This window comes from Staurois parvus, unplaced genomic scaffold, assembly GCF_062004578.1.
Source record: "Staurois parvus isolate SC_StPar_1 unplaced genomic scaffold, SC_StPar_1.0 ptg000061l, whole genome shotgun sequence".
Taxonomy (NCBI): domain Eukaryota; kingdom Metazoa; phylum Chordata; class Amphibia; order Anura; family Ranidae; genus Staurois; species Staurois parvus.
In genome coordinates this window covers 5,370,312-5,393,567 of record NW_028317857.1, presented here as the reverse complement: position 1 = coordinate 5,393,567, position 23,256 = coordinate 5,370,312, and the positions used below count along the sequence as shown (strand labels likewise).

General features: G+C 40.5%; 1 protein-coding gene across 10 annotated transcripts in view; it reads left to right on the top strand.

Moving 5' to 3' along the window:
- Positions 1–23,256, top strand: part of PARD3 (par-3 family cell polarity regulator) — an 814,686-nt gene that overhangs the window by 602,588 nt on the left and 188,842 nt on the right. For all 10 annotated transcript variants that reach the window (XM_089668705.1, XM_089668703.1, XM_089668701.1 and 7 more), the window contains one exon: positions 5,052–5,309. In XM_089668705.1, the coding sequence (XP_089524831.1) occupies positions 5,052–5,309 (258 nt within the window). The remainder of the gene's footprint in view (positions 1–5,051; positions 5,310–23,256) is intronic.

Here is a 23,256-nt window from a genome sequence, read left to right as displayed (position 1 = left end):
TTACTATTGTGCTTTCTATCAGCATATTTTATACATAAACTCAAGACGTAAGTATAGGGAATTACATGCAGATTTTTACAGCTCTGCTGCTTAACTGGTAATTTACCATCAGATCCAGGGGCATGACATGGAGCCCTGATCACCTTTTTAATGAATTCACATTAAGTATAACACCTTCTATGAGGTTGAGTAAGACTGTAGCACCGTGTGATTACTAATACCGGGTGTACTACACTAGATGCTTCTTATGAGCATCCACTCTGTACTACTTGTGCCAAAACTGTTGGAAGGCTTTGGTTTCATATTTGGCTATCCCCTAGCTGAAATCTGTTTGGAAATAGAGTAAAACATCTTCTTAATTTGGTTCCTTTTAAAATGTGGCCATGGAGGCCAATAGCATAGTCCTGCAGGACTAAAGTTAACCCATTATTTGTCCACCAGGCTACCACCATCAACATCCTCGCACTTGAAACTGAAAAGCTGTGAATGGAGAATTTTTTTTAAAGCACCCCTGTAGCTAATGTAACAATGAGATGTGAGTGTACCTTGTAAAACGATTCTTATACTTTTGTTTCTGGCGGGCAGTGTATTGAATACTTGATCTGTTCAAGAGCTGCTGTTATCAGTTTTCTGGTATGTTGTAAAGTGTGTTCATCACTGGGCATCATGTTTTTCTCCTACCACCTGCTGTATCACTACTATTGTATATCCAGTAGTGACATAGTGACCAGCGGCCTGAACCACCATGCCCAGCAGTGGACCAGATATCCAGTACACCCGTAAGTGTCAGTTGCAGTGCCCATAACTCTTGAACAGAGCTAACAACAAACACACTACTTGGCAGAAAGAGAAGTGTTGGTAATCCTTTTTGACAGGGTTTCTTTCTTAGGCAGCCCATAGATGATGTGATTTTCTTTCCTTCCACCATGGATGGAAGGAAAGAAAGTTGTTCGATTCCCCCATCAACACAATTAGTGTTGACGGGTGAATCCTTCCTGCCGCGCTATTGTTTTCTGCCAGCGGGTGAGCGCAGGGAGCTTTCCTGGCTGGCAGAATACAATGATTACTGCTAGCAGATATAGCCACTGGCAATAGTCACATGCAGAAAAATCCGACAGGCTGGTTGTACCCAAGTTAATCGATGGATCAACTTGGGTACAATCAACCTGCCCATACATGAATCGATATTCGGCCAGTCCCTGCTGAACCTTCCAAATATCGATCCATGTATAGTCGGGTTTAGTCTGTTATCTTAGCTACGGTATCACTTGAAGGAACATTTGTGTTGACACAAATACAAAGGCTGCTTTAACTTCTGAAAAATGTTATTTTCCTGGCTGTCTGGTCTTAATATTTTGACTATCTGACTTGGAATGAACATGCAGATCAGTCAGAACTAATCTGCATTCTTGTTTTGAGTAAGTAATATAGGAATGCTGATGCCATAAGATTAGCATTACAGCCATTAACTCAATGTATTTAGAAGGAGAGGGTCTGCAATGGAAGTCTCTATACTATAGGTTTCCTTTAAGAATATTTTTAATAATTCAAGATTCTGATTACTTTGGCTGTACACGGCTTACATTGTGCTGCAGAGTAGGCTAAATTTACGTTGGTAGTGTCCTTATTGGCGCTCAGATGGAACTCCTCTAAATGCAGCTTTTTTTTTTCACCTTCCAGAGTAAATGTTGCGTTATAGGTCTGTATTGAATTGAAATGTGCAGTGAAATGTGGAAGTGCAGAGAGATGGCTGTCAAAATATCTTCCTGTCAGATAGCTGTGCCAAGTAACAGCAGTCTGCTTCCTCAGCGGCTCACCTAATTGTCAGGGATTTCTGGAGAGGCAGCAGCCCTGCAGCACACCGTAATGGTCCATCAGACTGGCACCTGTGTATATTGTGTAATCACTATCCGTCAGGCTTGACATTTTTCCACTTTCTTTTGAAGGTGTATATGTGCATTTTAAATGTATAGTTTATAATAAGTAGTATGCCTGGAACATTGGCTTAGTGGAAGAGGCCTTTTCCCCTGCTCTTTTCCTGACACGTAGAGATGGACTGGAGGATTGTGCTCTCAGCCTACGCATCATGTAGTACATCTGTCTTCCAGGGTACAAAAAATCCCTGGACAACAACTGTCCTTTTTATTAAAGCATCTGACAGTGTTTGTATTGGCACATAATAACCTGCCAGTCTAGTTTTGTGTTTCTTTTGAGCTGCAGATGAAAACAGAGTTTGTAGTACAAGTAGGACTCTAGCAAAAACTTTTAGTTTTGTTAGTATGTGAAAAGTTTATAATGCTGTCTATGAACCTGTCAGGAAAATTGTCTTCACTTCCTGCCTCGGAAATGTGACAGGAGGTAGATGGAAATCTAATCAAAATGAGAGGACAAATGCCACTTTCCACTCTGTAGATGGTGCCATTTGAAGAATCTACACCTCAACACCAGGTGAGGGGTGGCAGCAGCTAGAAAGGCTTTCCTACACAAGTAACTGCTGAATGTATGAAAGTGTCATTCAAAGCACTGATCTGGACTTCAGTGGTCAGAAAAGGAACAGATATGCATGCTTGGGCATTCCATTGTCCATGTTATCCTCCTGTGACTGTCATTTGGCAATAAACCTAATTTGACTATTTGGAAAGTAGTGATCATTGTCGGCAAGACACAGGTTACTGCTTTTCATAATGAGCAATGGGGGGGATGTCTGCCTGAAATGATTTACTAACCTGATAGTCAACTCTCCTGATGTGTTAGCTAGCTGGTCTGTTAATATTCAGTGAAAATTACATATATCCTAAATTCATAATAGGAGATAATAGGATCATTTAAATGTGTGTGCCTTTGTTCGTTTGTGTTTAAATGCATGCTTCTGATATTCACCATTGCATAAATAGATATCTAGGATCATGCTTTGCAGAGGCTTTCTAGATACAGATAATAAGAGTTCTAGTTTTGCACTTAAGATCACACGAAGAGTTTTTTTAAAGCACAATGAAAAATGTCTGACCAGTTTCCATTCTATGCCATTTCTTCCATAAAAACAGGAAGTAGCTTTTTTCCATACATTTACTTCATCCATATCTCATGAGCGAGTGAGAAAGATCATGGGGAATCCCTAAGAGACCTTTCACACGGGCTGACTGATCAGGTTTGCATGTCCATTTTTCAGGCGGACCGGATTGGACCATCTATTGCCCTCTATGAAGCAGCGGATTTAAAATGGCCATGTCGGTTTACACCTGCCTGCATCCGACATGCTAAAAGCAGACGGATGGGTATCCATTCCCCTTCAGTCTAGCACAGGGGTCTCCAAACTTTATAAACGAAGGGCCAGTTTACTGTCCTTCAGACTTTAGGGGGGCCGGATTGTGTCCAGTGGGAGCAGAAAATGTACTGGCATCAGTGGGAGTAAACAATGCCTCATCATTGGTATTAACGGGAGATAAAGTGCCCCATCACTTATATCAATGGGAGAAATAGTGTTCCATTGTTGGCGTCATTGGGAGGAATAGTGTCCCATTGTTGGCATCAGTGGGAGGAATAGTGTCTCATTGTTGGCGTCAGTGGGATGAATAGTGTCCCATTGTTGGCGTCAGTGAGAGGAATAGTGCCCTATCGTTGTTGTCAGTGGAAGGAATAGTGCCCTATCATTGGTGTCAGTGGAAGGTATAGTGCCCCATGGTTGGTGTCAATGCAAGGAACTATGCCCTACTGTTGCTGTTGGTGAGGGGAATAATGCCCCAAGGGCCAGATAAAAGCAAGCAAAGGGCTGCATCCGGCCCCCAGGCCGCAGTTTGAAGACCACTGGTCTAACGGATTGGATGACAGTCAGATGTAAATATCCATCTGCATGATTCAAGTTGATTTGGGGCTAATATGATTTAAGTGCTATGTGTAAAAAGCTGTATAATATGATGTGCTATTTTTCTTAGAGAGGGTTTGCTCATCTGTTGTGTTTAAACAATTTATTGTTATAATGTTAAATTCCCGATTTCACATGCAGTGGCTTTCGTTCAACCTGTTTACAGGTGGCAGCTGTCAGTGATGGTAATCTGGCATTTTCCCTCCTATTCTCATTATGTCTCTTTGCAGAGTATCAGTCTTTTGATCCTCCTGCACAGCAAACTATGGGTGCGCTGCTATTACTCCAGAATGTTGAATTTTTGTTTTGGTGTCCTGGCCAGTATAGTATGTAAGAGAAGGGAGTACATTTTTTTTAAATATCAGTAGTATTAAAGGTCAGCCTTTACGTTTCTACTAGGTGGATGAGTTCCATGCCTCCTAAACCACCATGGAATGCTTTTATTTCAGTGGCATTACAATTCAGTGACTCCATCTTTGGAAAATGTAAATGAATATCTTTGTAGCATTCATGACAAAAATAGGTTAGTCTCTTGTTATTTCTTTGCTCTAACCATGGACCTACTGACAGTGTAAATGTGCATTGTAGTGGTTGTAAAGGCTTCATTCTATGCATGAAGGTAAAAAACTTCCCCCACAACCCCGCAATTCTCGTCTGAACACCCTCTCGATCCAGTGCTTTGCACAGGAGCCTCTGCTGTCCCTGGGTCTGTCTCTCCACATTGGCTAAGACACAGCAGCAGGAGCCACTGCTGTCAAATACTACCAGTGAACCAATGAGGAGAGAATGAGGGATGGGGTCGAGCTGCACCTTTGTGTGTCTTATGGACGTGTAGAGCAGGACTCGAGAGCAAGCACACACCGGTGCCCCCATAGCAAGTGGCTTGCTTTTGGGGGCACTGGTCAAGGGGGCGCGCCAGCAGGGAACCCAAGAAGAGGATCAGGGACTCTTTATGCAAAACCTTTGCACAAAGCAGGTAAGTATGACATGTTTGTTTTTTTAAAAAAAAAAAAAACCTGAAGAATCACTTTAAATGTAAGAAGGTAAAGGAGGGGACAGTTGAATTTAGTATGGCACTGTCAGTGTGTTGTTTTGTTTATTTTGTTCAATGTGAAAATACCATTCTAGTTTTAAGTAATTATATCCAGATCCAAATCTCCAGCATTTTAAGCATTTCTTTTTTACACAGGATTCAGGCTAAAACGCGAGAAATTAGAGAGAGACAAGCTCGAGAAAAAGACTATGCAGAAATTCAAGAATATTCAAAGAATTACAGCATCTCGGATGATCCAACCTATGCTACTACGGGCCAGTATGACACTACTCCTAACAGCGGTACCCTTAATTTGAACAGTAGACCTCAAAGTCCAAGAGATGGAAAGCAAATGGAGGCACTGTATGCCCAGGTTAAGAAACCGAGGAACTCAAAGCCTTCACCTGTAGACAGGTAGGCACTGGACAAAGTATTCAGGTGGCATAAATAACTTGTAATGCTTTGTGTTTTAGTTGTGTATTTCTGCTCATCAGTGGCTGATTACAGATCTGGAATCTTTTGTAATGAATTAGACGAAAGCTTTAGATGGTTCTATACTATTCTTAACTGAAATAAAGTATTCTTTTTTATAAAAGAGAAGCCTTTAAGTCTCTTATCAGCAGTATTTTTCTAGAGTGCTTATGTCAGAAAAATGTTCCATTCCTTTGATCAAGAGCTTGATTAGAGGATTTTTTTTAACTTTAAGTCAAACTCGAAATCATCGTAGATAAAAATATCACTAATTATACAAGACAGTTTCTTCATTTTGCAGTGGCATTTTAGTGCTTGTTGTTTTTTTGGTTGCCTGGCAGTAGAAGCGGGTTTATCAATTTTTCTTTTTGGTCCTCTGATATTTAAGTGATGTTTTGTTACTAAGAAAGTGCCTGTATGTGCTCATCAGCCCCAAATTAGTTCTTTCTGAAAAAGGGGATTTTGCTAGTAGCCTTTTTCTTCCTGTTAGAAGATGTTCTTTACAGTAATTGACTTTACTAGAGTTCTTTTGTGTTGACCTAATTAGGAGAGTTGTCACCATTCTGCTTTGTAATCTTCCATTATAACTTTAGTTTACCAAACGATGCCAAATTTCATCCAGAGCACTGGAAATCTTGATAGCTAAACACAAAAAAGAACCCTCTGCAGTTTGTTTGCTGGTAGCTATGTTTAATTGGAAAGTTGCGCAATGGTAAAACAACCCCTAGGGTTGACCCAAAAGGCAGCATTTCAAAGGCTCCTTACTGTTGCTGAAAGGTTAGATTAGACTGGATGTTGACAGTTGTTTTCCCCCGAAACATATAAAAATATTTTGCAACTTACCATGATCTTCAATCCTGATTTCTCGTTGTGAGTTTGATGTAAATGAAGCACATTTAAGACGCTTTCGGATTTATATTTAAAGCCCGATTCCAGCCACAAGGTTTTATTTTGTTTTGGGTAGAGTGATCTGTAATGCAAATCTTGCCCAGCCCTTGATCCAGAGCTGGGTTCTGTTACCCATTTATCATCCAGTGGGGCAGCAGTCACAGGGATGAGCCAATTATTAGGCATCAGAGGGTACAGGTCTCATATCTCAACAATGGTAAAAATGTTATTTCCAGGCCATTTTTCATTTTAGAGTGTCGTGATAAATGACTAACAGTTCTGTGTCATGCAACACTATACCCAAATTAATTTTATTTCATTTTTTGAGACAGAGCTTTGTTTTTCGTGGTATTAAATATTAAGGGGGTTAAACATGGAGCTTTGGTAATGATACACTAGATACAATGCATACAGGTTGGGCACATGGTTGGTGCACTAGATAAACAAGACAGTTTGGTTCACTACGTACAGCACATGCACAGAGGAAGGAGGAGATTAAGGGGTTAATGAACAGGTCACATAGAGTGGGAGGAAGGAAATGTAAAGGTTAATATGTAAATGCATAGGATAAGGAAGGTGAAGGGTTAATATGTAGATACCATAGAGAAGCAAGATGCAAATCAGATGTACAGGGATGGCGATGAAAGGCTTAAAAAAATGATCCTTATATGCTGCTGCTGCCACTGCTGTGTTTTTCTTTTGTAACAAATAAGTGACTCGTTCATTTATTAGTTCCTCTTTCCTCCCCCTTTTCTGTAGTGAGAGAAGGACCCTCAGATGTGAACAGTAAACTGTTTACATTTGTGGTTAAGATTAACTCTAGGGCCATTCACAGTGATGACCATGCACAGTGCCGCTCAGATCAGCTCTGTGCACTGTCTGTGAACAGTGCTGAAGATAATGGCCAAGTTCACAGACATTAACTGGCACAAGGACTGTCCAGCAGTGCTTTATCCAGTGCCATTTATAAGTACTGGGTAAGTAACTGTCCAGCATTAATTTCAATAAAAATCTTGCCTTAAAGTATATGTAAATACATACCTTGTAAGACATCCCATTCAGTTTAAAATAGAAATGATGTTTGTTTTCAGCTGCATAAGGGGTGTAGAGGTCAGGATGGAGAAACAGCAGTAGATTGTTCTGCCCAGTGAATGGCTGTACAGGTGGAGGTGTCAGTGTGACCACTGGAGGACAGGCATCCTGTTTTCCCAGTACAGCCAGAAAATTGACCACACTGGGATGGATGTGCTCTCATGCCTAGCACGGTCAGTTTGAAATAGGAAAGTAGGTGGGCTGGCAGGAACACCAAGTATTTCATTCAAAGTGAACAGGATACTTTTTAACACATGTACATGGTACAGTAGGCATGAATATGAAATGTTGGTTTACCATACTCTTTAGGAACATATATACCTTTTAACATATGTTATGCATGTTATTTGCCTGTAAAATTATCCCTGGTGTAAACATCTAAAAGCTCTGAGACTGCTACGTGCAGCTGTCTTGCTACAAAACACAGGACTAGCCTAATATATGTGGTTTCAAGCACAGTATACAAAAGTAGATTGTTTCAGCATTGTTTCAGTACAACGAGTAGCACATACAAGTATAGGGAGTAACACATACAATGGGCATAGAAAAGAATCGCCCCCCTTTTTAAAAAAAAAATCACGTTGTTGCTTTGTAGCCTGAAATGAAGACAGTTTTTGTTTTGTTTTGTATTTACTCAGTGCAACTTATAACATCCAAGTGAAAGATATACAGTGCCTTGAAAAAGTATTCATACCCCTTGAAATTTTCCACATTTTGTCATGTTACAACCAAAACCGTAAATTTATTTTATTGGGTTTTTTTGTGATAGACCAACACAAAGTGGCACATAATTGTGAAGTGGAAGGAAGATGATAAATGGTTTTCAAAAATTTTTACAAATAAATATCTGAAAAGTGTGGCAAGTTTTTGTATTAGGTCTGGACTTTGACTGGGCCTTTCTAATACATGAATATGCTTTGATCTAAACCATTCCATTGTAGTTCTGGCTGTATGTTTTGGGTCATTGTCCTGCTGGAAGGTGAACCTCCGCCCCAATCTCAAGTCTCTTGCGAACTCTTAACAGGTTTTCTTCTAAGACTGCCCTGTATTTGGCTCCATCCATCTTCCCATCAACTTTGACCAGCTTCCCTGTCCCTGCTAAAGAAAAGCATCCCCACAACATGATGCTGCCACCACCATGTTTCATGGTGGGGATGGTGTGTTCAGGGTAATGTGCAGCATTAGTTTTCTGCCACACATAGAATTTTGATTTTAGGCCATAAAGTTCAATTTTGGTCTCATCTTTTATCCTTGACCTGTCTGGGGTGTTCCTTGGCCTTCTGTGAAGCCTTCAGAGGTTTGTTAGAGAACATTAGTGAACAAACAGCATCATGAACAGCTGTATTTATACTGAGATTAAATTACACACAGGTGGACTCTAGGGTATCAGAGTAAAGGTGGCTGAATACAAATTCAATCCACATTTTTCAGATATGTATTAATACTTTTAGAAAGAAACATAAAGGGCTCATTTACACTTTTTTTTTTACTTTAACACACATTAAAGTGCCTACCAGTTTAACATACTTTTTTTTATGTATTTCTTGATGCTCCGGAGATGCTTTTTGTTAAGCTTTAAAGAAGTTTGGGAAATGCCCTGTGTGTTGATTTTCTATTTCTTTTAAAAGGTGCCCAGTATAACCCCAGCTCAGTAGTTCCACCACTCAGCAGATCCCCAGATAATTAGTCCCCTTGTTCAGCAGATCCCCAGCTAATTAGTCCCCTTGTTCAGCAGATCCCCAGCTCATTAGTCCCTTTGTTCAGCAGATCCCTAGCTCATTAGTCCCCTTATTCAGCAGATCCCCAGCTCATGAGTCCCATCATTCAGCAGATCCCCAGCTCATTAGTTTCCTTGTTCAGCAGATCCCCAGTTCATTAGTCCCCATGTTCAGCAGATCCCCAGCTCATTAGTCCCCATGTTCAGCAGATCCCCAGCTCATTAGTCCCCTTGTTCAGCAGATCCCCAGCTCATTAGTCCCCTCATTTAGTAGATCCCCAGCTCATTAGTCCCCTCATTTAGTAGATCCCTAGCTCATTATTCCCCTCGTTTAGCAGATCCTCAGCTCATAAGTCACCTTGTTCAGCAGATCCCCAGCTCATTAGTCCCTTTGTTCAGCAGATCCCCAGCTCATTAGTCCCTTTGTTCAGCAGATCCCCAGCTCATTAGTTCCTTTGTTGAGCAGATCCCCAGCTCATTAGTCCCTTTGTTGAGCAGATCCCCAGCTAATTAGTCCCTTTGTTCAGCAGATCCCCAGCTAATTAGTCCCTTTGTTCAGCAGATCCCCAGCTCATTAGTCCCTTTGTTCAGCAGATCCCCAGCTCATTAGTCCCTTTGTTCAGCAGATCCCCAGCTCATTAGTCCCTTTGTTCAGCAGATCCCCAGCTCATTAGTCCCTTTGTTCAGCATATCCCCAGCTCATTAGTCCCTTTGTTCAGCAGATCCCCATCCTATTATTACCTTCCTTCAGCAAATCCCCTGCTCAGTAGTACCCCTGGCTCTGCTGATGCCCCACTCAGTAGTACCCCTGGCTTTGCTGATCCCCCTGCTCAGTAGTAACCCCCAGGTCTGATGATCCCCTGCTGAGTAGTAACCCCCAGTTCTTCTGATCCCCCCACTTGGTAGTAACCCCCAGTTCTGCTGATTCTCCTCTCTATCTGGTCCCCACTTACCTCCTGCTATATTTTTCCCATGCTATGCACCACATGTGACATTGCTAGTTTCTCCTGCTTTAGTCCCCCAGCTCTGCTGAACCTCTTCTGCTCAGTCCTATCTCTGTGGTCCCCACTCACCTTCTGCTATAGCGTTCCCATGTTGCACACCACGTGTGCAGTCTGTTAGTCGCTTCACTCTAGTTCAGACCCCACTCACCTCCTTGCTGCTCCACGCTGCACACCAGATGTAATGTCTGCACAAAACACTTTCCAAATATATACACATAAACTGGATGTGACTGCTGATGACGTGTTTCTGCTTCACTTGTGTGTTTCCCAGTGCATCCTGGGACATCTCATACCTGCAATACCAAAACAAAGCATAGGTAACTGAGTAAAAGCCCCTCAAAGGCTGCAGGTGCTGTTAGCGAGCATTGTCATAAACTTCTATGGAGGCTTTGGAGGCGCTTTGTAACACCAAGAAAACTACATGGTACAAATTTTTAAGCAAATGTAAGCCTTGTGCCTTTTATCTTAAGATTTTTTTAAGTTGGTGACCTGGTCTTTTTAAAGACTGGAAAATGTCTATCCTAAGCAAAACCTCTTTACAGTTTTTGTTTCACTGTGACTTTTGATATCTGGCTTCCTCCTCTTGCTCCTCTGTCTAGGGAATGGAGTAAGGACATCATTTATGTCTATGTCTGAGAGCACTGTTATTAGTTTTTTTTCTGTAGTAGCTGGTAATGATCATTTCCAGTGCATCTCCTTTAATGAATACTTATAAAAGATTCCTATACACTACAGGCAACCTTTCCTCATCGTAGCCTCTTTAATCAGGCGCAGGTTGATGGATTCTCTCTGTGTGTTGTCCAGACACTCCTTCTTCATTGCTTCTCTGGGTGGTATTTGCTTGTGTTTATTACATTCTGGTGGAACACATTTAGCGTATCATAGCTGCTAATATTATGCATCATAAAGATGAAAACACAAGTCACTGACCCGTCACAATGCGCAGCAACAAGATACCGTAATAATAGAAGTGTGCCCAATAGAAGTGTGCCCTTCCTGTAGTCTGTGGTCCCCTGTAGGAGACCCTCCTGATTATCCCGAAACATTCCTCCGTTCTCAATACATATGTCGGGTGCTTTGTTCTGAAAGCACAATTGAACTAAAAGTGGCACAAAGCATCGGCAAATCTAAATAGCAGGAAAATAGTAGGCTACTCATCCATAGCTTTTTGTGTCTGCTTTAATGGACACATAAATACCATAATCACATGTTTTTTCCTGTGCATTTTGCCACTGTTTGGAAAATGTCCATTTTAAAGAGAAGACCTTTTGTGACCTGTGTTTTTTGCTGTAGTGTAAATGCCATTCAGACATGTCAAGAGGATGTCGTCTAGAAGAAACGAGAAATAGCTGGCTAGTAAACCATTCAGTTGTTTGTTTTATTTTTGTATTACATTTCAGAAAAAAATGTGCCAACAAATGTTTGATCCTTCCTTCACATATGTAGTACTAAAGTAGAACTCCAACCAAACGGATGGATGCATGGTTGAAATACAAGTGAACTGTGCTTGTAATTTTGTTCAGCCAGTCTTGTGTTTCACACACCCTATTACAATGTACAGATCTAGAGTTATATCACTGTTCAGAGTTTGTAGGTTCCTGCAGATTGGACCATAATTGAACAGCAACCATCTAGTCTCATAAACCTGACTGAACTCCTCCAGCTACCAATGCCTGAAATATGTTAAAAGTAACCCTTTGTAAATGCAGTACTTCCTGGTAGGTTTCAGCTCTCTCCATCACAGCCTGATTTCTGTGTATAAGAAATTAAGAAAAGACTAAACAAGAATAAAATTTCATTTTATATTCCATGAGTCATGTGAGTGGAGTCTTCATCAGGTGACCTAAAACCTAGGAAAGAGATCACATGAGCTCCACTGATGGCTTGATGCTGAATTGTGTAAGCTGTGACTTGGTTTGTGACATCATCCCGCACAGCCTGTCCGCTCGCGGCTTGCAGACATGGCCAGAGCTGACAGTGTTTGTGGAGAAAAATCCTTAGTTTCAGACTGACACTCACCTTTTCTAAGTGAGATACTTATGTACAGATAATAAATTTGAAACATTTTTACGACTTGTGCATGAGAGATGAGGATGGGATTGGATGAGGAGGATTAACCTGTGCTTTTCTGGGGAGTCTTTTATGACAGGTTGGAGAATAATGTGACAATTACCATCAGTTGAACACACATCAATATCAGTTGAACACATATTTTGGATTATATAAATACTTTTTGTTCCTTTTTTGCCATTTGGTGAGTACGTAGTGTGCTAAAGGAGAGATCATGTGGTGCTATATGATCACAGATTTGGCAGTGTTTTTGGAACACTCTCCTACATCACAGCAGTTGATTAACGAACAGTATTGGATGATTTACACGTATGCACTGGTTTCTTTTATTCATGCACGTGATTTTTGTTACTTTATTTATTGATGCACTATTATTGATTAATTTTTTGATTTTATAAAATGTCTAGATCATATTTTCAGTGCATATTTATTCATTCACTCACATGAAATTCGTTATATATTTTTACATGTTCTTATATGGTCACATATAGCGCAATTACACTTTTTCATATCTAAGAGATCACAGCTGCCAGGAACATTGTGGTTGCTTGGTGTCATCAGAGACTGTAGAGAGTCCATTTTCAATCTAATAGACACTGATAAGCTTGCAATGAGAGGAGGGGATCAAAGCCCAATTACTATACAGCATTGCCAAAGACAAAGTAAGGTCTGTATATGTTAAAAGCAAATAAAATAACTTGAAAAAACATTGCAATTTTTTATGTTCTCATATAAATATAAAAGTAATAATAAACTGTCATAAATTTTAGATTAACGCGTTGAGCACAATATAATAAATATTCCCCTGTAAACAATTTGTTTAAATTCTTACCCCAGCTTTTTGCAACTTTCAGTTCTGCTGGCTGCTGCTCTCTCAGTACTGCTCCCCTGAACTTCCAGTCTTCACAGGAGAGAGTTAATAGTGGACCACTGTGTAGTCTGGAGCCAGTCTGTTAGCTTGTAGAAGGGAGGGGGTGGGAGAAAGGAAGTGCCTTGCCATCCTGGGCTGTGTGACTGTGTTTCTATTGATGCACACAGTGTAGAGGGACACCACTTCAGCCCTTGCTTGCAACCTTATACAACTGAACCAAAATATGTTTTATTTGTATATTTGCCTGTTTGCTTTTAAAGCTGAAGTTTATATTTTTATTCTTTGGGATACAACATTAAATTATATGTGTACCCATTACCAACGGACAGCTGCATTTTCTAAAATTCCTCCCTGCTTCACCTTCTCATAGCCACCAGATAACCTAAACGGTTGTCTTGTGACAGTGTGAGAGTTAACTGCAACTACTACTACAGAGAAAAGTTTCACTGCTCACCTGCCTCCTTCTGCCCTTTCCACCAGAACCTGTATTACTACGATGTCCCATTGCATCGTGTTCTGTGATAGGGTAGTGGAATCCTATCATTCCACCGCCCATTCCCATGTGTGATGCATTGTGGGAGGTTACTAAGACGAGTTCTGTCAATGGAAGAGAGGGCTAAAGGAGGTGGGTGAGTGGTGCAACTTTCCTCTGTAGCAGTGACTGCACAGGTAACGCTCATAGTAAGGGAATACAACCACTCAGGACAGTATCTGGCATCTGTGGAGCACTGCAGAGGGATTATTAGTAGAAACTGACAACTGCAGTCATGGGATAATGCCATGAAACATAAATAATGTATATGGTGCTGTACCCAAAATATATATATATATATATATATATATATATATATATATACTAAACTTCAAGAACTTCAGACACCAACTTTTTCCGCTGACACATTCACCAACCTAATTTCTCCAAGTAAAGCTCCAGCCAGACTTTAGTTTTGTTAGTAAATTTTTGGTAGTAAATGTTCAGAACCTCTTTTGTTTTTGTTTTTTTATTTTTTTCTGTTTTTATCCCCATTGCTGAGCTATAGTCTCACTGTTTATATAGGGACCATTATCAATAAGAGAGAAAGTGAGCAGGAGTCCAAAATGTTATATTTATTGCCAGGAAAAACAATATGGAGGTTTTATCTTCAAGTGGGAACACTTGTTGCAGTGACAACTATGAGAGCTGGGATTGTGTCAAAATTGGGAGCGGGTTCACGCTTCCTATTGTGACCCTGAGGACAGGAAGTGAGGTTAGATCCCTCAGATGGGGAGCTAGAAAGTAATAAATACTTGACAAAGATTCTGAACATTGCCTTTCTATCTAAAACTGAATAAATATGGCTGGAGTAACACTTTAAAGTGTCTGAAGAAAGAACTGTTCATGTTACCCATAATAACAGTTACTCCTATAGATCCTCTGTAAGTCTACACAACTAAAGCAGAACCTAGACTTTCTAGAATGGCTATAAAATCATACTCCCTTTGGAAAACATTATAATTTATAATGAGATTCATTTGATGAAGCTGGACCATTTCTTTTAACTTCAGCAACGATGTCTGAATGCCAAATATTCTAGCCCATGTCTGCTGGAGCGTCTTGTCTTGCTACAGCAAAAGGGTGTTTTCACTTGAGTTCCATCAGCGCAGTATGAAAACATAAAACCTGTGTTTTCAATGTGAAGCAGTGCATATAAAAATAATAATGCCTTAGATGAAGTTGGCATATGAAAAGAAACCAAAGCCAGTCACGGTCTGCAACAAATACAGACTCTCCCTCCAGGAAATAGGAACAGCACAGAGCATTGCGTGTTGATGAAACACTCGTGGTGCAGCACATCTCACCAGAGGTGAAAGCCTATGACTTAACTGGAAGCAAATGCTCTCGCAGGATGTGGAGGAAAATCTACTATGTTCAGCTTGTTATACAGGAAAGATAAAAGAGCGATTAAATAAACCATTCTACAACTTACTCCCCCCCACCCACTGATATTACTGGAACAGACAATTAGAAGGCATTGTCCATGGCAGTAACTTCACTTCTCTATGCCTTCCATACTCATTGTAATTTTGTTGGGTTATAATGAAATCCAGATATTGGCCTGGAGCAACATGTCAAGTGTTCCTTTTTGTATTGGTTTTTTACATTATTGGTGAAGTGAAACACCAGTTTATAAAGAAAAAAAAAATATGCTTTCCATGTCAGTTATAAATATTACAAGAGTTTTATCCAGTTCATTGCAGATTCATACCTGCTTGTTTTCTGTAGATATGGAGACAAACCAATGCAGTATTTTGCTCAAAATAAAAGAAGTATGAAGTGGAAGGATCTGACTGCCACAATATGTGTTTACAAAAAAGTGAAAACTGAGCTAAACCTTCAAACAGGAAATTACATATTTCCGGGAGTCCTTGCACCTATAGTCTACAGAAGCCTTTTTCAACCTTTTTACCACCAAGGAACCCTTGACATATTTTTTAGGTCCCGGGGAACCCCTGTTAAAAATTATTATATCTACAGTTCATGGTACAGTAGCATGATTACTAAATTGTAGAGTGTTTTTATATAAGAATAAATAGTGTAGCCCAAGGGCAGGTCATTTTTACGTCGTCCTTCTGTACAACAACATTTTTAGTAATCTGGAAATTAATAGTAACCTGAAAGAAAAGCAGACAGTAAAAATGGTGGTATTCCCTAACATTAGTGATCATTGTAGACTTGCCTCCTTGCATTGGTGATCAGTGTAGGTAAGAGATCACTTCACGGATCGAGGAACCCCTAGAAACCTCAGAAGGAACTCTAGAGTGCCAACGGAACCTAGTTGAGAAAGGTTGGTGTACAGAACTTCTCAGGTTTTGTCATTATTGCAACCTTGACATTTTTGGCAGTTTTACAAAATTAAAACATTTTTGTCCCATTACGTTTTAAAGCTTCTTGTGTAGTTATTTTTATCAAATTTTAACATAAGTTGCATTTTAAGTCGCATGCACTCATTAGGACTCATTCAATGGATCCATAATGAAAAGCAATTCTATATTGTATTTTTTTTTTTTTTTTTTGCAAATTTTGAATTACAGTAAATTTTATCTGACAGATTTTTTTACTTCAATTGTTATATTTTTGCAGTTCCATATTTTTATGATAGTATTTCACGTACCAATTTAGGCTTCACTGACAGTTTCACTTCAGAGGGTAAGTACACTTTTGTGCATTTCCAGCCTAACTGCCTCTCCTCCCCCCTTATACACCACCTATATAGTAAAATACAGACCTCAAGTGGATTCTAATTCAGGTGGCTTTTCCAATGGATGACATTCGCTACTGGGAAGGTAAGTATAATACTTCTCCTTTTTGTAGGAAATTTTTTTTCCTCTAAAGCATTCCATGTATACGTTAAAGTAATCCATACCATTCCAAAGCCATGCAATTGCTATCCTATCTAAAGGAGACTGTGGAGGCTGTTGTAAGCGACTTTTTGGATCCCTTTTCATGTCACAACTCTTTAGCAATGACGCTGTAACATTCAGTTTAAAAAATCTACTATGCTTACTCTGACTTTGCTTCCTTTATCCTTTTCTCATTGGCTGGAATCGTTTAGTATTTCTATTGTCTGCCCTTGTGCATTTCTTGTGAGCACATTTTGAGTTGTTGCAATGTTTTTTTTAATTTTTGATGTGGCCTTCCCTTTTTAATGTTTGCCATTCCATATTTTTTGTATTAAATATAGAAAATTTCAGATGAGCCACTAGGGAGAGCTCTGCTATTATCTTAGCCTCTTTCAACCTCTCTACTTTAGAGAAATATTTTACCGGCTGTTAATGTAGGATACCACTATTGAAATTACTTTTGAAAATGCTGTCATCCACCAATATTATAGTGACCCTCTAATGCAAAAGAAGTCCCAAGGGTGATTTCCTATTCAGCATGTTACTGTAGGTTAATATCTGTGTGTAGGGAATATGTACATCTATATGTGTAGAAAAGGAGAAGTCCCTAAAAAACCTGAAAAAGGAGAAAAAAAAGGTAGAGGCTGAAAAAGAACATAGGCGGGTGCTGAGACGTGTTTTGTTCCAGTGAAAGATTTGATTCTTGTGTAATTACCATTTTCCAAAATGCTGTCACTCAGAAGTTTAGCTTACATTGTCTGGTTATTGTTATCCTGACAACACGCACATCTGATAAGATGAAATAGCAAATGCAGCTCTTTAAACATAAAGTAATATTTGTCGTTTCTTGCAGCTTAAATATACTCATTTTTGTGATGTTATCTGATTTGGGTATAAATGGCATTATCAAAACAGATAATGGCATGGTTGGCAATTTTCTCACACATGCCAAGAGTCTCTTTGATTAACTCTAAACGGATGGAGCTTGGCATTTAAATAAGCAGTTGGATGTTTAAAGGAACACTGCAATCAAACATGACATTCTTGTACTTAAAAGAATTCTATGAGAAATATGGAGGCTGCCATAGCTGACCTTTAGGCTGTCTGTCTTTCATGCTGATCCAAAGGCTTCTATAATGTGAGTCGCTGATCCAAAGCAAGTATGCATGTTAGAAGTTTTTAACTTCACTCTCACTTCCTTATCTCCATGCATGTTACATGTCCGTGACAGAATATTGAAGCCAGAGACTGCCAGGTAACAAGTATTTTCTGATGGAAATTACTAGGGATGCACCAATACATTTTTTTATTGGCGAGTAGGAGTACTGATACTTTCAGTCAAGTACTCGCCGATACCGTGTACCGATACTTTGCGCTGCCATTTGCATCAATACAAAATGTATGGACACAAATCGCACTGCAAAGAATTGTATGCAATTTGAACAGGAATGTGATTCCTATCCAAATCACATGCTGTTTTCCCACTGCTCCTGTGTGAACCCAGGCTTGTCATAGTCTGAGTTCATACAGGAACGGTGCAAGGAGGTTTCCTGCAGTAGAGAGTGGGAAAGAAGGGTGTATGGAGATGTATACCTGGTGGTAAATGCTCACTATCCTCAGCTGTAGTAGAGGAGAGAAAGCTCCAGGGATTTGAATTCCCTGCGGTTTTCCTCTCCTCTCTTTGCAGGGATTACAGTTCGGGCTAGAGAGCTTTTGATTGGTCAGCACCGTCACATGGACGGCGCTGACCAATTAGAAGCCGTCTAGCCTATAAAGTCTTCTCTGTAAAGAGAGGAGAGAAAGCTGCTTCACAAGTCTTGGGATTTGAAATCCCCACTGCTTTCTCTCCTCTCCTTGAAGGGATGACAGTACGGCTTAGATGGCTTCTGATTGGTCAGCACCGTCCATGTGGGTGGGGATTTCACATCCGACAGCTGAGAATATGGAGGATCTGCCAACAGGTATACATCCCCACATGCCCACTCTCCGCTCAGCATGGGACCGATGCAGGGAGGATTCCCACACTGCTCCTGTGTGAACTCGTGATGACAAGCCTGAGTTCACACAGGAGCAATGGGGAAACTGTATGCAATTTGGACAGGAATTTTACCGCATTCCTGTTCAAATTGTATGCTATTCTTTGAAGTGCAATTTGCATCCATTGACGCAAATCGCACCGCAAAGTACTGATTTCAGGTATCGAGAGCATTTTCACTAGTACTCGGTATCGGCTCATCCCTAGAAATTACAGTGATAGCCCCCTATCCTAAATGTTTCCTATGAAAAAGAACTCTGTTACATTTTTTCAGTGTTCTGTCTCCAGGTGACAAAGTACATGTGCCTATGTGTTTTGTAAGCCTAGATAAGACATCTAACACAACACTCCACCCTCCCACCCCACCTCTGGTAGCCACCTTATAATGTAGCTAGGAAGGATACAGCTGCATTGATAGTTGGCATTTATCTCTGTCCCGGGACACTTGCCCAAGTCTGTTACCAATGTGTGTTTTGTCAAAGGAACCACTTTTTTTTCTATGCATAGTTTGTAATTATAAATAGGGGCAGCAATTTGTGATGCTTTTAACCTCTGCTTCCTGCTTTACAGTACTACACAATGGTTGTGCTTTACTGTCCCTTCTCACAATTTTGGTAAATGTGAGAGCTTAAGCAGCCCATAGATCATGCCATTTTCTTTCCGTTCACCACAGGTGAAAGTAAAGAAAATTGCTTGATTCCCTCATCAACACTGACCCTCCCACAGTGCTACTTTGTTCTGCTGGCGGGGAAGCCTTCCCTGCCGGCAGAACAGAACACAAAGATTAATGCTGGCAGCGATAGCCTCCAGCAGTGATCGTATGAAATGATCCAACAGCTTGGTTGTATTGAAGTTCATCGATGGATGGACTTCAGTACAAGCAGCCTGCCCAAAGATGGATCAAATCTCAGCTGGTCATTGCTGAACTGGCCGAGAGTCTGTCCATCTATGGCCAGCTTTACTGACTACAAGGCACTCCCTTATGCCTGTTATCTCATCAACAGCAAATGTGCTCACAAGCAATATACTTTACTTTCACTCTGAACTAATCTTTTCTTTGACTCTAAACTAATCTGAGAAACCATGTCACTGATCAGTGACTTTCTTCAAAAGTGACATTCATCATATGTCTTTTCCATGGGTGGCCTTCTTTAAGTGTGACCTTTATCATGTGCTTTATTCAAACATGACCTTCTTCTCATTTTTACCTTCGTTATTTGCCTTCTTCCTTTAATAGTTTTTATTATTATCATAATGGATTTATATAAGTCCAACCATTTACGTAACACTTTACAACCTGAGGGCAGACTGTACAGTTACAATACAATTTAATACAGGAGGAATCAGAGGGCCCTGCTCAATGGATCTTACAATCTAAGAGGGAAGGTCAAGTGATACAAAAGGTAATAGCTGTGGGGGGTGAGCTGATGGAGAAAATAAAAATCTAGTTTTTAGATGGGGGCAGAATAGGCTTCTCTGAAGTTTTCATCATGTTTAGCTAACACAGATTTTATAAATACAGAAAACATGCATGGACTTTCTCATGTTAATGCAGGTGCGGTTTTTTTATGAATATCATTAGTAGCTCACTTTTGGTTCCCTGTGCTGGTAAGAGTTTGAGGGATGCAACTGGGACGTTTGACTGTGTGGTCATTTTAGCCTATGCTGTGCCATTTTGCACCTGATTCCTGTTCAGTTATTGATAAATGCTTAGTGATCACTTCTTGTTTATAGATGCCTTTAAATTGGCCATATTCAGAGCATTCTAGAAATTCTGAAGACAACTGTAGAACCTGTGCAATACCCACAGTTCACCCAGCCATCTAATGAATCTTCAGTGAAAAGGACTTCTGGCTCTTTCACACTTACCTGATCAGCATACATGTCTGTGTCTCAGAACGCACTACAGCTTTTGGGTCAGCTTTCTAGAAGGTCAGCAACCACCGCCCCCATCTTCTACTCATGACTGTTATTATTATTATACAGGATTTATATAGCGCCAACAGTTTGCTCAGCGCTTTACAATATAACGGGAGACAGTACAGCAACAATACAGTTCAATACAAGAGGGTTAGGAGGGCCCTCCTTGGAGCTTACAGTATAAGAGGGAGGGGCTAATGGTACAAAAGGTAATAACTGTGGGGGATGGACTGGTAGGAGGAAGAGAAGATTCCATTATTAGCTGAAGGCAGGATAGGCTTCCCTTAAGAGAGAGGTTTTCAGAGATCGCCTAAAAGTGAGCAGAGTAGGTGATAGTCTAATAAATTGGGGTAGAGCATTCCAGAGGATGGGGGAGGCTCTGGTGAAGTCCTGGAGACGAGCATGGGAGGTGGAGACAAGGGAGCTAGAGAGTAGGAGGTCGTGCGAGGAGCGGAGAGTATGGTTTGGGTGATATTCGGAGACAAGATTGGTTATATAATTTGGGGCAGAGTTTTAAATGGCTTTATATGTTATTGTTAATGTTTTGCATTTTATTCGTTGGGCAATGGGAAGCCAGTGGAGGGCTTGGCAGAGAGGGATGACAGATATGGAACGGTTAGTAAGGTGGATGAGTCTGGCAGCAGCATTCATGATAGACTGAACAGGGGATAGCCTGCGATGAGGTAGGCCAATGAGGAGGGAGTTACAATAGTCAAGGTGAGAGATAACCAGGGAGTGCATAAGTTGCTTAGTAGTTTCAGAGGTTAGGAACGGGCGTATCTTGGAGACGTTGTGGAGGTGAAGTCTACAAGATCTGGACAGCGATTGGATTTGGAGCTGAAAGGACAGATGGGAGTCTAGGAGTATACCTAGTACACTGGTATGAGGGGAGGAACTGATGGTTCTATTGTTGATCTTGATGAAGAAGTCGGGAGGGGGCACAGGCTGGAGGGAATAGTATGAGCTCAGTTTTGGAAAGATTGCTCTGTGTGATCGCTGTGTGCTTCGGACACAGCTGATCACAAATCACGGTAAAGGGCCTTTACCACATGATCAGCTGTGTCCATTCACAGCTGATCACAATGTAAACACACTTGCCAGTTATCGGTAGTGATTTCCTCACGCTGTCACAGAAAGGAGACATCTACACTGATTATTAGTGCCCTGATTATTAGTGCAGCCCCAACAGTTTCAATCAGATGTCGGCCTATCAGTGCCCAGCATTACTGCCTATCAGTGCCGCATATCAGGGTAGTCTCATCAGTGCCTTCTGACCAGTGCCGCCGTATCAATGCAGCCTATCAGTGCCCATCGGTGCAGAGTTATCATCGCACATAAGTGAACAAAAAAAATTACCTTTTTAGCAAAATTTTAAAATAGAAACTAACAGCTCTGAAAGCTGAAAATTGGCCTTGGCAGGATGGGGGTAAAAGTGCCCTGTAGGCAAGTGGTTAAAGTGTGTGTAAACGCAAGAGCAAAAATTTAATTTATTGCTGCATCTTTTTAGTTTTGAATGGAGAAGTGAGGGAATAGAAGGGGATATTCATACTTTTTATTTGTTCCATTGACCCCTGTCGCTGGTACTCAAAGCGAGGGATAACTAAATACATTGGGTTGTCATCAGAACATAAATAAGACAGGACATGTTGCAGTGGGGACACTTTTACCAGTGACACCTGTCTTAGGGGAATTTCCTGCACTTTAGAAAGATTTCTTCTCACTTCCTGGTGCATCTTTAGGACAGGAAGTGATTGGCAATCTCCCCAGTGGGACGAAGATGTCTGACATGTTAACCATTCCATACTCTATCCAAAATAAATTGAGAAAAATTGGTTTTAATTATGACTTTAGCAGCCTTAGTGATCCAGATCTGTAAGTGTCTGCACCAGTGCAAACCAAATATGTCTGAGTTGCTTTAATTAGCTCCAGAACTGTGTCTGTGATTTAAAGGTTGCGGAAATCAAAAAGGCTAATTCATTTTTCATCAATAATCACTGGCTTTAATATTTCATCACAACCCGCTGATTCCCTTTCCCCCTCCCGACCACCTTCTGGGCTCTGATTCATTATGACAGGAGACATAATTTAATATTTTTTTTCCCCTGTTCGTCAATGTGTGCTTTTATACCAGGGACAATAGCTAGATATGTTTTTAACACTCTTGAGTCACTAATTGATGGAGCCTTTTTTCCATGTGTATATGTATAGCTTATAATCACAGGGCATTCGCTCGCTTTTTTGCTTTTAATAGCACTCCATATTGTCTTCATGTACACGGATAATGTGCACTGCTCTTTCAGCACAAGAACTTCTGGCAGCCAACCTGCTAAGCAGAGTGTTTTAAAGTAATGATGTACAAGCTACACTACAATTCACATTTTGTTTGTCTCGGTGAAGTACTGTAGTTATTCTGTACTTTTGTTATGCCTGCAGCTAATGCTGAATGCCGTATGTGTTTAAAGGCAGAAGATGGAACTCCGCTATGTGCAATGTGAATATTTATTTAGCCTTGTTGGTTGTTGTTCTTTATGTTTAGGACAAACGTTGGCTACTAAAGTAAACTTATTGGCTCATAAAAGTGCAGTAATATTGATCAAAGCAGGAGTACCTTGTGGTAATCACATGTACCTTTGTTAGTCATCAAATTACTTTATCTGGACTCGAGGAACCCATTCATAGCAGTCATGTGCCATGCATGTGATGCTAACTTTTAATACTACTGCAACTCCCAGTCAGAAAAAACATACTAATGGGACATATCAAGGGTGTGGAGAGATGTACTTTGTTTAGTATGCCATTGGTTTTATTCTCACAGGTGAGTTGTTTTTTTTTTATTGCTTTTTTTGTGTGAGGAAACAAGCTCCAAAAATGGCTGTTGATTGTAGAAGTGCCCATATGGAACAGAATGCTTG